This window comes from Manis pentadactyla, chromosome 14 (assembly GCF_030020395.1).
Source record: "Manis pentadactyla isolate mManPen7 chromosome 14, mManPen7.hap1, whole genome shotgun sequence".
NCBI classification, from domain to species: Eukaryota; Metazoa; Chordata; class Mammalia; order Pholidota; family Manidae; genus Manis; species Manis pentadactyla.
This window is the reverse complement of record NC_080032.1, coordinates 85231051-85249233: the sequence shown is the minus strand read 5'-3', so window position 1 is coordinate 85249233 and position 18183 is coordinate 85231051. Positions and strand designations below refer to the sequence as shown.

The 18183-nt window shown below is 42.3% G+C and overlaps 1 protein-coding gene across 1 annotated transcript in view; it reads left to right on the top strand.

Annotated features, from left to right (window-relative positions):
• The window catches only part of PKP2 (plakophilin 2), a 75388-nt gene that overhangs the window by 10672 nt on the left and 46533 nt on the right, over positions 1-18183 (top strand). The window contains exons 2-4 of the mRNA XM_036889527.2: positions 4923-5035; positions 5383-6080; positions 14285-14420. Coding sequence (XP_036745422.1) covers positions 4923-5035; positions 5383-6080; positions 14285-14420 — 947 coding nt within the window. The remainder of the gene's footprint in view (positions 1-4922; positions 5036-5382; positions 6081-14284; positions 14421-18183) is intronic.

Here is an 18183-nt window from a genome sequence, read left to right as displayed (position 1 = left end):
AAATGCAATTTCAGAAAAGCCACAGTGTAGTCAAACAGCAGTAATACCTGGCTCTGCGTCACAGAATTTTGGAAAGAAACATATAAAATAATTCGAACTCCTTGAGGAAAAGTAATATTGAGATGTAAAGAGTTCCCTCAAGTTGCGTTTAAAAGTCTTAGGACTGCCAGCAACAATGTGAGTTAAGCATTTTACTTCCGCAGACCTGGTTATAAAACTCCCTCATTAGCCGTTTTTTGTCAAACACTGTTTCACGGGGTCCTGTCCAAAGATTCTTACACAATTTTTAAATCCTTGCAGAAATCTCAACCTAAAAACGGAAGTGACTAACGCCCAGTTAACTGTTCCTGAATGTCTACCTGGTCCTGGAAGTGGGGACAGGGCTAATCCTGCAGGTGATGATGGGTAGACGGGCCCAACCAAGAAGAAATTTTCCTGGATGCCTGAAATTGCACCCTTTCATCATCTGACAGTTCCTTATAGAGTAACAGGGATCTAATGGTTCTAGCTTCCATCCGTATATGCTGGTAGTATTTTCCCATTCTAAGTTGTCCCTGACTTTCATATATTCCGTTTTTGTATGATCTAAAAATTTTGAATGTGGAAGCTCTTAAACTACTTGTTAAAAAACAGTAAACTTGGTTTCTTACTTATCAAATGACCAATAATTTTCTGCCTGGCCGCAGCCTCTGTAAAAGAGGCTGCTCCTCTATTGCAGCAGCTCACAGTTTAAGCACTTCCTGCCCCGTGCCCGCCTGCTCTGTGCACCCTCTGTACACCCCCCGGTGCTGAGGGCACCCTTGTCCCCAGAGCCTTCAGGATTACAGCCAGCGTGTTCCCTGGGCCTGCCCAGCTAGCCACCTTGCCCACCACAGCAGGACGCTTGCAGCCCTGCCTCCCTGATAGCCGGCAGGGGTGGGGGGGTGGCTGTAGAGGGGCAGGTTGGGGACCAGCCCACTTGGGCAGGAGCCTCAGGCAGGCAGTGAGCGTTGAGCCTTTAAGGCCTCCCACAACCCTGGCTCTGGGCTCCAGAGAGAGAATTCCTTTCTTCATTCAGTGTCCAGCTTCCAGGCATGTTCTGTCACCACTGAGGTTAAAAATTAGGGGGCTTCCGTGACCTTTGGCCAGCGCTTGCAGAGAAATGAGGCCCCTGGAAACAGGAGATGCCTGGCTTACCTCAGCTTCCCTGGTCTTGGGGCGCCAGTTACCAGCCTGCAGCCGCCTCCCCCAGGACCCACTGAAGCCCCAAAGTTGTTTGCCAGCCAGATTGTTTGGCTTCAGAAATAAGACACTTGTACAAACACAATGTCATACTCTTTAGCTCTCTGGCAGCAACCACTGTTCCCCCTCCCCATCAAAATAACTGGTGAATCTGCTCTTAGACTTTGAAATTTTGACTTTATCACAATTTAATGGGAAAGATTGTTGGGGTGTCCCATTGTTTTGGAAAGGGACCACCTGTGATGTTTCATTCTCAACGTATTTTACAACCCTCCGAAGCCTAGAAGAGTTAACTGGGTTTTTTTTTCTTCTGATTTCTAAGAGAATGCTACATGGCAGAAAAAGACATTTTGGTGCAAATTAGGGAACTAGACATTACCAAGGTTTTAGAGGTCTTTGAATATTTTGACTAGCTTCTTTTTTTATTTTTTGGAAGGCAGTGGGAGCTTAACAAAAGATCACAAAGCTGGGAGGAGGTTGAAGGAGGCGGAAGAGGGTCACAGTCTCTCCGAAGAGGAGTGTTTTAAGAGACAGGCAGCAAACGAGAAAGTCGAGAGAGTCGCTGCTGTCCACCGAGCTGAGCGGAAGGGCTGCTGCCACTCAGGGCTCACAGGAGACACCTGGTCCCCGGCCGCCAGAATGCCACAAAAGCTGCCCTTTGAGGTGCAGAGCTCAGTTTCTTCTGCCTCATAGTGCCAGAGACCTCGGCTGCAGGCTTGGCCTTTTCCAAGCTGGTCCACCTTTTCCTTGCCTGCATGGTCTCACCCCCACCTCGTTGCTTAGACAAGCCGCCTTGTCCAGTTGAGTGTTGAGTCACCACTGCATTTACTGTCTACACCTACATCCTTCTCAGAGGGCTCTGAGTCCCTACCCCGGGAATAGAGGTCTCCTGGGATTTAAGAACTGAATTCCTTTGTCTTTTTCCAGTTCAATTCTTTATTTCCTTACTGTAATCAGCACTTATAAGAACTGGGTGAGAACCGGCCTGGAGGAAATATCTTACACGCTTTGTCAGCGAGGCCCTAAGTGAGTGCAATATTTTTGAGAGAAAGTAGTTTTCCCTGTATAAACATTTATATTCTGGTGAAGCACTGAGGAAAGCAGGTTCATTCCAAAAAGAAATTCCAAAATTTTCTTTTTTTAATTTGTTGTAATGGAAGTATAGTTGATATATAATATTGGTTTCAAGTGCACAATGTTGCGATTCGACAGTTATCTACATTATTAAATCCTCGCCCCAACTAATATAGTTACTATCTATCAATATAGGAAGACGTTATAGAACTATTGACTCTACTCTCTATGCTGTACTTTCATCCCCATGATTGATTTCTATCATGATTGGGATTTCTTGCATCTTTATCCCATTCACCTATTTCACCCCCCCTCCAAGGCTCTCCCCATGCTAACCACCCAGTTACTTCTCGGTGTCTGTGAGTCTATTGCTGTTTTGTGTTTAGATTCCACAGATAAGTAAAATCATATGGTATTTGTCTATCTCCACCTGGTTTATTTCACTTAGCATGATACCCTCTAGCTCCATCCATGTTGTTGCAAATGGCAGGGTTTCTTTCTTTCTTATGGCTGAATAATATTCCTCTGTGTGTATGTACCACATCTTTATCCATTCATCTATTATCAGAGATTTTGTTTTCTTCAAGTAATTCCTAGAAGTGGAATTACTGGGTCATATGATATTTCTATTTTTAGTTTTTTGAGAAACCTCCATACTGCTTTCCATAGTGACTGCACTGTTTACATCCCACCAACAGTGTAGGGAGGGTTCCCTTTTCTTCACATCCTCACCAACACTTGTTATTTCTTGTCTTTTGGATAGTGGCCATTCTAATGGTGTGAGGTGATATCTCATTGTGGTTTTGATTTGCATTTCCTTGATGATTAGTGATGTGGAACATCTTTTCATGTGCCTGTTCATCTGTATGTTTCTTTGGAAAAATGTCTGTTCAGGTTCTCTGCCTATTTTTTAATTGGGTTACTTGTTTTTATTCTGTTGAGTTATATGAGTTATTTGTATATTTTAGATGTCAACCCCTTATCTAATATGTCACTTACAAATATATTCTCCCATACTGTAGGATGCCTTTTTGTTTTGTTGATGATGTCCTTTGCCGTGCAGAAGTGTTTTAGTTTGATGTAGTCCCACTTGTTTATTTTTTATTTTGTTTCCCTTGCCTGGGGATATATATCTAGGAAAAAATTACTCATGCTTATGTTCAAAAGAGTTTTACTTATGTCTTCTAAGAGTTTTATGGTTTCATGTTTTACACTCAGGTCTTTGATCCATTTCAAGTTTACTTTTGTGTATGGTGTTAGATAGTAATCTAGTTTCATTCTGTTGCATGTATCTATCCAGTTTTCCCAACACCAGTTATTGAAGACACTGTCTTTTCCCCACTGTATAGTCTTATCTCCTTTATCATATATTTGTTGACCTTCTATGCATGGGTTTGTTTCTGGGCTCCCTATTCTGTTGCATTGATCTGTGTGTCTGTTCTTGTGCCGATACCATACTGTTTTGATTGCCATAGCTTTGTAGTATAGCTTGAGGACAGGGAGCATAATCCCTACAGCTTTTTTCTTCTTTCTTGGGATTGCTTTGGCTTTTTAGGGTCTTTTGTGGTTCCATATGAATTTTAGGATTATTTGCTCTAGTTCACTGAAAAATGACGCTGGTGTGTTGATAGTGTTTGCATTGAACCTATAAATTGCTTTGGGCTGGATGGCCATTTTCACAATGTTAATTATTCTACCATGAGCATGGGATGAATTTCCATTTATTTGTGTCTTCTTCAGTTTCTTTCATCTGTGTCTTATAGTTTTCAGAGTACAGGTCTTTGTCTCCTTGGTTAGGTTTATACCTCAGTATTTTATTCTTTCTGATACAATTGTAAATGAAATTGTTTTCTTGATTTCTTTGTCTGCTAGTTCATTGTTAATATAGGAGTATAGTATCAGTTTCATGTGTATTAATTTTGTGTTCTGTGACTTTGCTGAATCCAATTATTAGTTCTAATAGTTTTTTTGGTGGAGCCCTTGGGGTTTGCTATGTACCTCATAGTATGATGTCATCTGCAAATAATGACACTTTTACTTCTTCCTTGCCAATTTGGATACCTTTTATTTATTTTTTCTTGTCTGATTGCCATGGCTACAACTTCCAGTTCTATGTTGAATAAAAGTTGTGAGAGTGGACAATCCTTGTCTTGTTCCTGATCTCAGAGGAAAAGCTTTTCATTTTTCTCCATTGAATATGATGTTAGCTGGGTGTTGTCATATATGGCCTTCATTATGTTGAGGTATTTGAACTGAACTTTTATAATTTGGGCCACCTAAGCCAATAAGTGATTCCCAAATTCCTCAGCATTGTACAAGCATTTTTGGATTTTTGTGAAAATCTTCTTTCCCCTTTCTTCCTTTTCCTAAAAAAAGTAATAATCATACATTTTAAAATAATATAATTTATTTTTAATTCAGCTTCACTTTGAAAGTGTGTGGAGATAGTTGTGATAACCTTTGGTTATTTCCCACATCCAAGGGTGATGTTAAACCAGCACTTAAAAACCGTAATATAAATCTAATACTTGTTACTGGCCTTAACTGTTTTAATTTATACTGTTGTGACACAATCTTTAATTACTGATTGGCCCACTTATATTATTCTAATATATGCTTGATTGCAGGGAATCTTCACCGAACCAGCAGTGTTCCTGAGTATGTCTACAACGTACACTTGGTCGAAAATGATTTTCTTGGTGGTCGTTCCCCTGTTCCCAAGACCTATGACATGCTAAAGGTAGGGCCCCAGAATAACCATGGGATCAGATTGCCATGAAAACATTTTAAAACCTCCATGGGTTATTTTTGAATGTTGACCTCTCCCCAAGCATTACCATTTCCTAAATGAACTATGGGAAGATTGACTGTGGATACCATCAAAAACTGGGGACTTTAAACAGAATCAAATCTGAATGCAAATAACTAGTTAACCAAGTCATCCAAGCCTTTTTTTAACCCAGAAAGGGACCAACTTCTTCATGTGATCAGGGAAATGGACCCCTTGCAGAGCAGTCCTGGAGGTCAGCCTTCCACACGAGGGCACTGACTTGTGCCTCATCTAAACATCATTTCTCTCTCATGCAGACAGGCACAGCTGCCACCTATGAAAGTCGCTGGGGAAGAGGAACTGCCCAGTACAGCTCACAGAAGTCCATGGAAGAGAGGTCCTTGAGGCAGCCTCTGAGGAGACTTGAGATTTCTCCAGACAGCAGCCCTGAGAGGGTCTACTCCTCACACAGCGACTCCCAGTACAGCCAGAGGGGCCAGGCCAGCCACACTCTGCGGCACCAAGAGAGCAGGAGATCGACCCTCCTCCTGCCCCCTAGATATGCCCGCTCGGAGATTGTCGGCTTCAGCCACTCCGGAGCCCTGAGCAGACAGCGCCACTATGACACTTACCGCAGACAGTACCAGTGCAGGTCTGTCAACGACGCCATTCCCAATGGCGTCTCTGTCAAGCCAGTGGTGCTCACGTACCCCAGACCTGGGACCAGCCACAGCATGGGCAACCTCTTGGAGAAGGAGAACTACCTGACTTCAGGGCCTCCCGCCGGGCAGGTCAGGCCGCTGGCCCCCCTGCAGCCCGTCACTCAGAACAGGGCGGCCTGGTCCTGCTGGCATCAGAGCTCCTTCCACAGCACCCGCACGGCCAGGGAAGCCGGGCCCAGTGCCACGGCGGACTCGGGCAGGAGGAGGCTGCCCATGACCGCTGGCCAAGCGGCAGCAGGAGGAAGTGGGAATATGCTCGTGGAGAGAAGCACTTGCGCCGACCCCCAGCTCGGGTGAGTCCCCTCCCCAGGCTGCAGTGCAGCCCGTGCCAGCACATTCTGTTCCCACAGCCCTGCCAGCGTGAGCTGGCCCTTCTGGGGCTGCAGAGAAAGCTTCCAGAGATAAGCGATTAAAATAATGACTTTTCAGGCAGCTGCCTAATTGACAGAGTATCCTGTTTGCCTCAGGGACAGGGGCCAAGCTACCTGCTCCTCTGGCAGCTTTGCAGGGAAATGTGACGTTTAATCCATCTGCTTCAAATTAGGTGCTGGCCGAAGGGACAGCTCCCCCTTGGCCGTGTGAGAATCTGTTCTGCATGAGCGCAAACTCCAAAGTAGACCAAAAAATAGGTAACTGCATGCGTTTTCTCAATATGATTTGAAATAAAGGAGGGAGATAGGAAAAAAATGCTTATGCTTGGTGTTGAGTGACCCACAAACACTATTTTGATAACTACGACCATAAAATATAGATTACAAAAGCAAATACAGCTCATTTCTAGATGTCTCTGCTTTGCTTTGATACCCGCTACTTTTAGAGTTGAGCAGTAGTGATTTGGATGGTATTTTTACCAGTATTTGGCAGTACTGAATAACTGAAATAATTACATTTGCAAAGTCATTTCTTTGCCTCTCCTATTTGCTTTGTGGCTTGACCAATCTAGACTTTGGAATTTAACCCTTATTCAGGTTTAATGCTGGAGCACAAATATTGGAGGAAGTCACTAAGAGAAAGATTGAGAAACTGATGGCCGATTAAATCAATTATTCCTGTAACAGTGTGTCATGAGATTTTCTTGTTTGATTTCTAAAGTTACTTAGTGGAAGTTAAGACCTCTTAATCAATCATCCCTTTAAGTGAAATTGTGCTACATCCTCATTGCCTGATGGTAAAAGATGTTATTTAGAGCTAATCTAATCTTGAAGCAGGAATGAAATATTTTTACAAAAGACTTAGAACATTTCTTGTAGAAAGCAGTTCTTTGCCAATATGGACACACTTATTAAGAAAAAAATGCATGAGGCAAGCAATTGTTAATGGAGGAAAAAGCTGATTGAGACTTTTATGTGGATAATTCAAAATGTCTTAAATGCCGACTACATTGTTGGGTTTGCGTTAGGCACAGTTTTAACAAGATGGTGTTAGCAGTCACAAAACTCATCATGCCATACCCCCCAACAGTTGGCATTCTTCTCTTGACCTCCGTGTCCCCATGCTTCCTAAACCACCCTGTCATCTCCCAACCTCTCAGCAAGCTGCTGCAGTGTGGTTCAGTCCCCACCGTGTCACCGAGGCGCTCCCCTCACAGATGCTCCGATGACTGCCCTACAGCTACACCCAAAGCTGACCCATATTCGGTCCTTATATTACTCCTGCCGTGGGCGGCATTCAATGCCCCCGTCTGGGAAGTTCTCTCCGCCCTCGGTGTTCAGGGCACCAGCCACTCCAGCCGTTTCTCCTTAGTCTTCCCTGAGTCCTTCTTTTCCACATGCCCGAAAATGTCACCTTCAGTAACCCTTCTCTTCCCAGCCGCCGCACCCTGTGAATTACACGTGCATCCTCACGAGTTCCAGTTTAATCCTCAGAACTGTGCTCTGTTCCGAACTCTGGATCTGTATGTCTTTATAACAACCTCCTGCACATCCCAGACTAATTTTATCAGCTCCTCCCTACCATCTACTCCTAACCATCTCTTCATGCTGAAGTCCTACTGTGTACAAACCTGGAAGTCATTCTTACCACCTCCCTCCATGGCCACCTATCAAGTCGTACAGTCTCTTCAGTGGGTCTTGAATTCTTACACCTCTTTCCATCTCCATTGCATGAGTCACTCTGCCTCTGGTCTAGCTCACTGAGAACTGTTCTCTGGGACTGTTAAAATGATCTTCCCAAATCTAACTCTTTCTCTCCACAGTTTATGCTCTTTCCATAATTCTGCCAAGTTTTCGTGCTTTTTAGCATGGCACAAAAGGCCCTTAGTTTCACCTCTGCTTATCACTCCAGACTCATCTCCTCCTCCTCCCCTCCGCCCTCCATCACCACCGTCCCCAGACACACCCCTGCACACTCGGACCACTTGGAACCCCTTCTGTTTCCTTTAACTGAAGATATTCATTCAAAGGTTTCCCCTCCCTCCCTCCCTCCTTCCTCTGCCTCTCTCTCCATCTGTCCCACTATCTCTTTGCCCCCAGTAGCTCTGGGGTTGCCTGGCTATCATGATTCTGGATTTAGCTCAGACACCCCCTTTTCCCTGGCTGTACTCCTCAAAATCTAGTTTAGGTGCCCAGAAAGCTGCCCCGCGGGGTGTGTCTACCAGAATAATGAATGTATTGTGGTTATTCATTTACTTACCTGCTGTCCTTCTAGACTTTTAGTCTGAGTGTCTTATCTTTATATTCTCAGTGCCCTGAAAGAGAGGCAGGCCCATTATAGGCACCATATAAATGTCTGGAGAAAGAAAGAATTAAAGGAGGAAGAAATGAAATGTAAACTGTGTTTGCCATGTAGGCTCTTTTTTTGCTCAGATTCTAGAAATACCAACCATGATCTTTCAGTTTATTGTTTTAAGGGGCAGGGTAAATTTTACTAGAATAATTAATCATAATTTCAAAGAATAGCGAGAACACTTTGGGGTCAAGAAATTTAAAATAAAGACCAACAAATCATATTCTTGACGATTCTCCAAATTGCCACCGAGAGAGCAGAAATCATAGAAATGAACTCTTACTAAAATAGGGGCATTTCGTATAAGGAGGACAATCAATCGTCAAGGTGGCATCTGCCTGCCTCCCTTCCTTTCATGAACCCACAGCTCATTTCAGTTGCCCGAGGCTGTGGCCTGAGTGTCCTGCCTCGGAGCCCACGTGCCCTGCTCGCCTTTGCCTTGCGCCGTCTCACATTCCAAACTCGCCAGCCCCTCTTTTGGGGGACCTACTTTTTCATGTTGAGTGAAAGTCTGCCGTGTAAAGAACTGTTCTTTCCTATTTGTGGAATATTCCCATAGAGCAGCTACATAAAACCATAAACCTACATAATGACATAAGGTGTTAATCAATGACTCTTTCTTCCCAAAAGAAGAATGGCTGATGAGTTACTAAGGCAACTGAAAACTAAGCAGTTGGAATGAAAGAGAAACAGCCAACACCTGCTCTAAATCAGACTGACGATAAAGGTCTCAGAAATCAAGTAAAACATTCCACCTTATTCTTTCTGAAAATAAGGTTTCTGTCCCTCTGGGGACTGGTGGTTGGGTCCCTACCGTGTACCGAGCGGCAGTGAGCGCCCCAAACGACAGTCGGGTGGGCTGTGTGGATGTCTAGGAGAGCGTGCACGAGAAAGTGAGACTCGCAGCCAGCTCGGGGCTGTGGGCTGCGTCCCAGCGGCCGCCGGGATTCAGAGAACAAAGGGGCGACGCGCTCAGACGTTAGCAGACAGACGAGGAGTGAGACTGGGCCTCGAGTGGGACTGATTCCCAGTCAAGTTTGTGACACCGAGCAGCACAAAGCAGAAAAGAGGCCATGCTCGGCTCCCTCCACATCCTCTTAATTACCAACTTACTTGGTTCTTTGATTCTTCAGGTCCCTTCTAAGGATATCTCTCTTTCCATTTTTAGCCCAGTTCCAGGCTTTATTGCTTCTGCTAAGATTCGTGCACTGCCCTCAAAACTGTCTCTGGAAACACTCCAAAGTCAGCTTTCCGAAGCAGTGCTTTCATCCCACTTAAACTGTGAGGCAGGGGTTTCCTCTAGCGCCTGAGCATCTGACGACTTGCAGGAGCTTGCCGTTCATCTGGGCCCTGGCTGGGCCGCCAGAGGAGCCAGCCGGGGGCAGGGCCCCGCTGGTAGTTGGCAGGAACACTGGTTGCTGAGCGATTGCACACATTTCAAAAGCACTATTTTTAATTTTTTCCTGTAATATCTCATGTTCTGACCAGTGGTATTTCACACTGCTTCCTCTTCTATTTTTCATTTACACTGACATCATTTTCACATATTAAATGAAGTTATTGAAAAGACTCACTTCTACAAGATATTTTAGGGGGTAATGGGGCCCAGGAACCACTGCTCTTCCCAGCTGAAGAAGTGTTTTATGATTGGGTAGGGAAGGTGGAAAGGAGAGAGAAAGGGGTGAAGGCGAGGTGTGCCGTGGGAGAACAGAGGCGCAAAGGAATCGCTCCAGCTGTGGACGAGGGCACAGAAAAGATGTCACAGAAGAGACGAGGTCTGAATTGAGTCTTGATGAGTGGATAAGAATTAAGGAGAAGAACCGGCTTTCTAGAAGAATCAGAGAGGCTTGTGAAGGGAAGCATGCAGAGTTTAAGAAAGATTAAAGGTCCAGTGTGACTGGAAGATGGGATGGTCAATAAGAGGACGGGGAAGAGACAGGGCTGCGGGTGGCAGGAGACGGGCAGACCGGGGCCAGGCTGTACACCACGAGATAGATTTGGACTTCACGGACCATTAACAAAACAGAAACGGACACCCTGACAGCTGTAATAGACCTTTGTTCAATTTGGGAAGTGTTTTTTTAATTTTTCTTAGTGAGAAAGTGAAGTAGCCCTGGGTTGGCAAGGAGTGAATTCATTGTGAATCATGCTCAGGAAAAAAAGGGTTAGAGCAATGGAATTATTTGCCGGTGTTAAGAGACTTGGGAAATTCAGACTTCCTGAGTCATTTATGACTTAGTGGATTAAAGGCTGAATCTTTAAAAAAAAAAAAGCTGCATTCAACGGAAGTATATTTTTATGTTATGGGTGATCTTCATCAGTTAAACACTGTAGCAATGGATGGTAAAGACTTAAAATTGCCACTGAGATTGAAACCGGTAGAGTTTTGATTTCTCTAGAAAGGCACTGGAGTCCATGAGGGTAAAATATTCCCATCTCTTTTAAAAAATGTACTTACATGACATAAAAGTGAGTCAAATTCTGGTTTTAATGGTAATATCCTACATTGTTTACCAATTAAGTTGACTCTTGAGGCACATTTTAAAATATGAAATCATTATGTAATTCTCGGCTGTGGCCCAGAACCGTTCTCCTTCATTTCTAGTATCCTCATACTACTGAGCTGACACTTCTGTGTATGTAGTTTTTAATCAAGAGACTCATTTCTCTTAGCTCCTCACTGTTCTAAACTCACCCACACTAACACATCATTCACAACACTACACACACATCTGTGCACAGGTGCTTATTATAGCGGGTTAGCCTGATATTAGAGAGGATTTATAGGTAGGCTCTGGAATGTTGACGGTTCCCTTCCAGACCCCTGAAATAGAACTAGTCAAATGGATTTCTTGATTTCCCAGTGCACAGAAAAGTTAAGTTTACACTACACAGTACTCTGTTAAGTGTGCAACTGCATTATGTCTAAAAAGCCAATGTTCACACCTTAATTAAAGAATACTTTATTGCTAAAACAAATGCCAACCATCATCTGAGCTTTCTGTGAGTCATAATCTTTTTGCTATTGAAGAGTCTTGCCTGGTTGTTGATGGCAGCTGACTGATCAAGGTGGGGTGGCTGTGGCAGTTTCTTAAAGAAAGACGATGAAGTTGCTGTATTGATTGACTTCCTTTCCCAAACCATTTCTCTGTAACATATGATGCCGTCTGATAACATTTTACCCGCAATAGAAACTTATTTCAGAATTGGAATCAGCCCTCTCAAACCCTGCCACTTCTTTATCAGTCAGGTTTGTGTACGAGTCTAAAGCCTTCATTGTCATCTCACCAGTCTTCACAGCATTGTCACCAATGTTGCGGTGTAGCAGGCAGGAAAACATTAATCTCCATCAAGTTCTTGGGTGACCAGGTGCCTTCTCCCGTGAACATTAATCTTTTTTTTCTGAGTAGTAGTTCTCAACCGTGGGCTTAAGATATTCGGTAAGTCATGCTGTAAACCATGTGCTGTTATCCAGGCTTTGTTGTTCCATTATGTAGAGCACAGGCAGAGTAGACTTAGCATAATTCTTGAAGGCCCTAGGGTTTTTGGAATAGTAAATGGACTTTTGGCTTCAATTAAAGTCATTAGCCCCTAACAAGAGAGTCAGCCTGTCCTCTGAAGCTTTGAGCTCAGGCATTGACTTCTCCTCTCTAGCTATGAAAGTCCTAGATGGCATCTTCTTCCAGTAGAAGACTGTTTCATCTTTATTGAAAATCTGTTGCTTAGTGTATGCAACTTCATTAATGATCTTAGCTGATCTTCCAGACGACTTGCTGCAGCTTCTCCGTCCGCACTTGCTGCTTCCCCTGCACTTTCATGTTATGGCGATGGATTCTTTCCCTAAACCTCGTGAGCCAACCTCTGCCAGCTTCCAACGTTCCTTCTGCAGCCTCCTCCCCTCACTCAGCCTTCATTCAACTGAAGAGAGTTGGGGCCTTGCTCTGGATTAGGCTTTGCCTTAAGGGAATGTTAGAACTGGTTCAATTTCTCTCCAGGCCACTAAAACTTTCTCCATACCAGCAATAGGTTTGTTTCACTTTCTTACATTCATGTTTACCTTCACAACTCGACTAATTGTTTTGGCACAAGCAGCCCAGCTTTCGGCCTGTCTCTGCTTTTGACGTGCCTTCCTCACTGAGCTTAATCATTTCTACCTTGTGAATTCTCATGCAGCTCTTCTTTCACTTGAACATTGAGAGGCCTTGAACATTGTAGGGCTATTAATGGGCCAAACTGAAATAGTGTCCTAAGGAATGGGAGACAAGAGGGGGGAAGAAGGGGGACCAGCCAGCCAGCAGAGCAGTCACAACACGCAGGTTTATCGATGAAGTTGGCCGTCTTATGTGGACACAGTTCAGGGTGCCCCAAAACAGTTACAATAATAACATCAAAGATCACTGATCACAGATCCCCATAACAAATATAATAATAATAAAAAGTTTTCAATATGGCAAGAAATACCGAAATGTGACACAGAGACACAAAGTGAGCAAATGTTATTGGGAAAATGGTGCAGATAGACTTGGTGGGCACAGGGCTGTCACAAACCTTCAATATGCTAAAAAAAAAAAAAAAGCCACATCTGTGAAGCACAACAGCACCAGTGATAAAATGAGGCACATCTGTCCTCACTGCGCTTGCCAGCCGACAGTGGAAAACACCCTCCCAGGGTATCTTTGAAGTCTCCATTACTTGAAATGAATCAGGTGTAGCTCTGAAGCCATGGAGTCCTAGGTTACCTTTAAGATGTGTCTTCCCTCCGCAACTCTAGGCTGTTGCTTCCTGATCAGGCTGATTTCTCCCAGGCAGTGCTTAAGGGAGCGTGCAGGTGCTAACGTCCCTGACCTCACCGTGTTGATAAGAGGTGACCTCACCAGGGAGTCACTCTCCAAGCAGAAGTAAAAGGGGAGAAAAAAAAGCATAGTTCTCTGAGGCATTTGGGAGGTGTTGTTTTACAAGGAGCAATTTTATTTGGACTCTATAAATTATTCTGTGTCAAACTGCATGAGATTTCATCATCACTATAAATACCAGCAATTAGTAAGAGCAGAAGTATGCTACTAGATAGACATAAGCTCACTGTCATTACAATGGCAAAGCAAATGGTAACAGAATATGTATGAAATTGTTTTCTTTTAAGAAAAAGCCTACTTATAATTGCATTTAAGCATTCCCTTTCCTGATGGAGTCTGTCTGATCAGCATGACTTATTTTAACAAAACAAACTCAGTTTTCCTGGCTTTTACTGTTTCCATACTATTATATTCATTAAATAAGAACAATTTGGGAATGCTTTTTAAAAAACTCATTTTCAGGTGAGATGACAGATTCTGAACAGCTTGGAGAGAAGCCTAATGATTTTTAAGGGAAGGTGTTGCACAGGGGTGACATTACCACGGTTACTTTTCATTTCTGGGACCGTATTTCTTTTAAGTTCCATGTAAAGTCATATCGTGCCTTTTAAGTCACTTTTGAATATGTAATTATCATCCTTCACATATTTATCTTACACAGAGTTCTGTTTCTTTGTTGTATGTCTACTCAATCCAGTGCCATCTTCCGCGGCTGGTCTCATGGCAGCGGAGGTACTTAGGCCACTAGCTTCCCATACCTTCTGATCTCAGGTGTTGATTTTTCTTTTGGCTAAGGAGGAGCCGAGTTTCAGAGGTTCTAGGTGCTTCCCGACATGAGCCAAGTCCTCTCTGAAGGATCATGTTCATAGGCAGGAGGGGGCAGGTTTGGATTTTTGCTGAACCCGTGACTGTTTGTCTAGGAATGCAGACGTGGAGATGACTCTGGAGCGGGCAGTGAGCATGCTTGATGGAGACCACACGCCGCCGCCCAGGATTTCGGCTGCAGCAACTTTCATACAACATGAGTGCTTCCAGAAATCTGAAGCAAGGAAAAGGGTGAGTGTCCCCTGAAGTCCCGTGCAAAATGAGCACGCTCTCCCATCCGCTTTGGGGGCCCTGCAAACCAAAACCAGTGGTTTATTTAAATTATTAAAAATCTTCATTGAGTTATATGTCGGTTATAGCTCAATTTTTAAAAAATAAATTAAATGAAGTACAAATAAAAATAAAAATATTCATTGTGATATTTTAATCTTAAAGGAAATTACATTCATTACCAAAACAATTCCTACAGTTCAGAAACTTAGAAAGTAAGTCACTGCACAAACCTCCCCCTTCTTTTTCTGTCTCCCCCACCAACCGCTGAGAACCATCCCCAGAGGCAACTGTCCAACAGTCTGTGTACTTCCAGGTTTTTCTGAGAAGAGCAAGCATTTGACGCTATTGTTTACTATATGTAAAAAAATATATTAAATGTAAGTCATGCTTTCCAATTTTTGTTTTTATTCAACTATTTCATTAACATATTATGACACTGGTTCAATAGACAGCTTTGTACACACACCTTTTGGCCTTTCCAGGAGTGTTCCTGTAGGACAGACTCCCCCCACGCCACCCCCACTCCCGCCAAATGGATTCTATGGGTCATTTTATGTTTGTTTTAAAAAGCGGTGCATTTGTTGGGGGAAAAATCATAGTTCAGAAGGTATGCAGTGAAACGCCAGTTTTTGTGCCATTCCGAACCGCAGCCTGCCCCCATCCCCCTCTCTCCCTCTCTCCCCCTTCCTATTCTTCCTCCCCCCACCCCCCCTTCTCTCTCTCTCTCCCTCCCTCTCTCTTTCACCCATTAATTTTTTGGTGTCTTCCTAGAGGTATTCCATGCATGTAGAAACAATTACTGGATGGGTTGGTTCAGTATCCTTTTTTGTTCAGAACAAAATTGCAAACAGTAGCGGATTACACACAGTACTCTGTACTTTGTTTTCACTTAACACTCTGTCTTGGCAGTCTGCAGTCCGTGTTAGCTCTACTTCATTCCTTAAAACCACTGCATAGATTTCGGCTCACTTTTTAAACACTTTTATTAAGGTAACAATTTTGATGCTGTGACACCATCATCACCAGCAAGATAATGAGCATATCTGTTACCTCCCGATTTTCCTTGCGCCCCTTTCTAATCCAGGCATTGCACCCCTCCCCAACCCACTGCCAGTCTACAGGCAACCAAGACTTGCTTTCTGTACTATATATTGAATTTTCCAGAATTTTATATAAATGAAATCATATAGTATATATGCTTTTTTTGGTCTGGATTCTTTTATAGAGCTTAAACTTTTTGAGGTTCATTCACGTTGTGTATATCAAATGTGGGGTGTGTGTGTGTGTGTGTGTGTGTCTGAGTAGATTTTCATTGTATGGATATACCTTGTTTATTCATTTACCTGTTAATGAATATTTGAGTTTTGGCTATTACACATAAAGCTGCTGTGAACATACATGTGCAAACATGTTTCATTTCTCTTTGGTATATGTATGTAGAAGCCGACTGCCTGGATAATATGGTAAATGTACGCTTGACTTTTTAAGAAACTGCTAAACTGGTTTATGAAGCATCTGTGCCACCTTACATTCCTACCAGAAACGTGCGACAGTTCCAGCCCTTCCACACCCTGACACTTGCTCTGCTCAGTCCTGACTGGAGCGTGCACGTTCATAGTGGGATTGCACTGTAGTTTTCATATACGTTTCCCTAATGACTAATAATGTTGAACATCTTTTCATGTGCTTATTTACCATCTGTATATCTTCTTTGGTAAAATACTTGTTCAGGTCTTTTGCCCATTTTTTATTGGGGTTTTTTGTTTCCTTATTGCTGAATTTTGATAGTTCTTTATATATTCTGGACATAAGTCTTTTTATATGATTTGGAAATATTTTTTTCCCAGTTGTGTTTTGTCTTTCCATTCTCTTGATAATTTTTAATTTTGATGGAGTCTAATTTATCAATTTTCACTTTATAGATTGTCCTTTTCATGGTGTATCCGAAAAATTTTTCCATGCGCCAAGGTCACAATGTGGTGATCTACATTTTCTTTCCAAAATTTTTTAGGTATTACGTTTTATAGTTGGCCTGTGGTCCATTTGGGGTTAATTTTTGTGTATATTGTGGACGTAGATCAAAGTTCCCTTTTAAAAAAAATATACACATGCAATTGTTCAGGCACCATTAAAAATATATAGCTGCGCATTTGTTGAAAAGACTATCCTTCTTGTACTAAATTGCTTTCCACTTTTGCTCAGAAGGGATTCACATATGTGTGAGGGTGTTTCTGGGCTGTGTATTCCATTCCATTGATCTGTTTGTCTATGCAAATACCACACTGTTGATTATAAGAGTTTATATGAAGTCTTGAAATTAGGTAATGTTCTCTGACTTTGTTATTTCTCAAGTTATTTTGGCTATTCTAGGGTTTTGCAGTTCCGTTCGAATTTTAGAGACAGCTTGTTAATTTCAGTATTTAAAAACCTACTGGAATGTTGAGATTACATATAATCTACAGATCCGTAGGTAGATAACGTACATCCAAACATTTTTCTAACCCCTGAAATATGGTATACTTCACCACTTAGGCCTTCTGTAGTTTTTCTCACAGTGTTCTGAAGTTTTTACTCTAAACATCTTTCCTACCTTGTGTCAGATTTATCCCTAAGAATAGCATATTTCTAGATGCTTTTACAAATGGTGCTTGTTTTTTCCATTTCGGTTATCGATTGCTCATCACCAGTATATAAAACTAAAGTTGATTTTATGTATCGATCTTGTATCATGTGATATTACTAAATGCATTTATTGGCACTAGTAGTGTATTTGTAGATTCATCAGATGTTCTGCGTAGAAGATCAGGCCATCTGTGAATAAAGACACTTTTCTTTCTTCCTGTGTCTAGTTGGCTATATTCTTTCCCTTTGTGTACTGGCTAGAACCTCGGCACAATGTTAAAAAGGAGTGAGAGGGAGAGTGCTGCTCTGTCCTGATCTTAGTGGGAGGCGTTCAGTCTTTCTTTCACTGTTAAGTATGATGCTATCTGTAGGTTTAATTTTTTTTTTAGGAATTTAATCTGGAGGTTTTTGTGTTGTGTTTTTTCTTTTTGGAAGAAAGGAAAAAGGTTTATATTTTAGTATATTTAACACTGTTGTTTTCCTGTTTTTTTAATTGAGATGTAATTAACACATGGTATTATATTATTTTCAAGTACATAATATAATGATAATGCATGTACATATTGTGAAATGACCACCACAGTAAGTCTAGTTACCATTCAGCACCACAGTTATGCTTTTTCTTCTGATGAAAACTTTTAAGATCTCTTGCAGCAACTTCACATATATAGTACAGTATTGTTAACGATAGCCATCATGCAGTAATTATTGCATCTTTATTATTTATTTTGTAACTGGAAGTTGTACCTTTGACCGCCTTCAGTTTTCAGCCAACTGCCAAGCTTTTACCTCTCGCAACCACCAATCTGTTTTGTATCTGTGATTTTGGGTTTTGTTTCTTTGTATTTTAAATTCCATGTATAAGTGAGATCATATGGTATTTGTCTTTCTCTGACTTACTTAACTTAGCATAATGTCCTCAAGGTACCCCCATGGCTGAGTAATATCTCATGTGTGTGTGTACCCCACATTCTCCTTATCCATTCATCCATTAATGGACATTTAGACTGTTTACATGTCTTGGCTATTGTAAATAGTGCTGCAGTGAACATGGGGGTTTGTATATCTTTTTAAATTAATATCTTTATTTCCTTCAGAT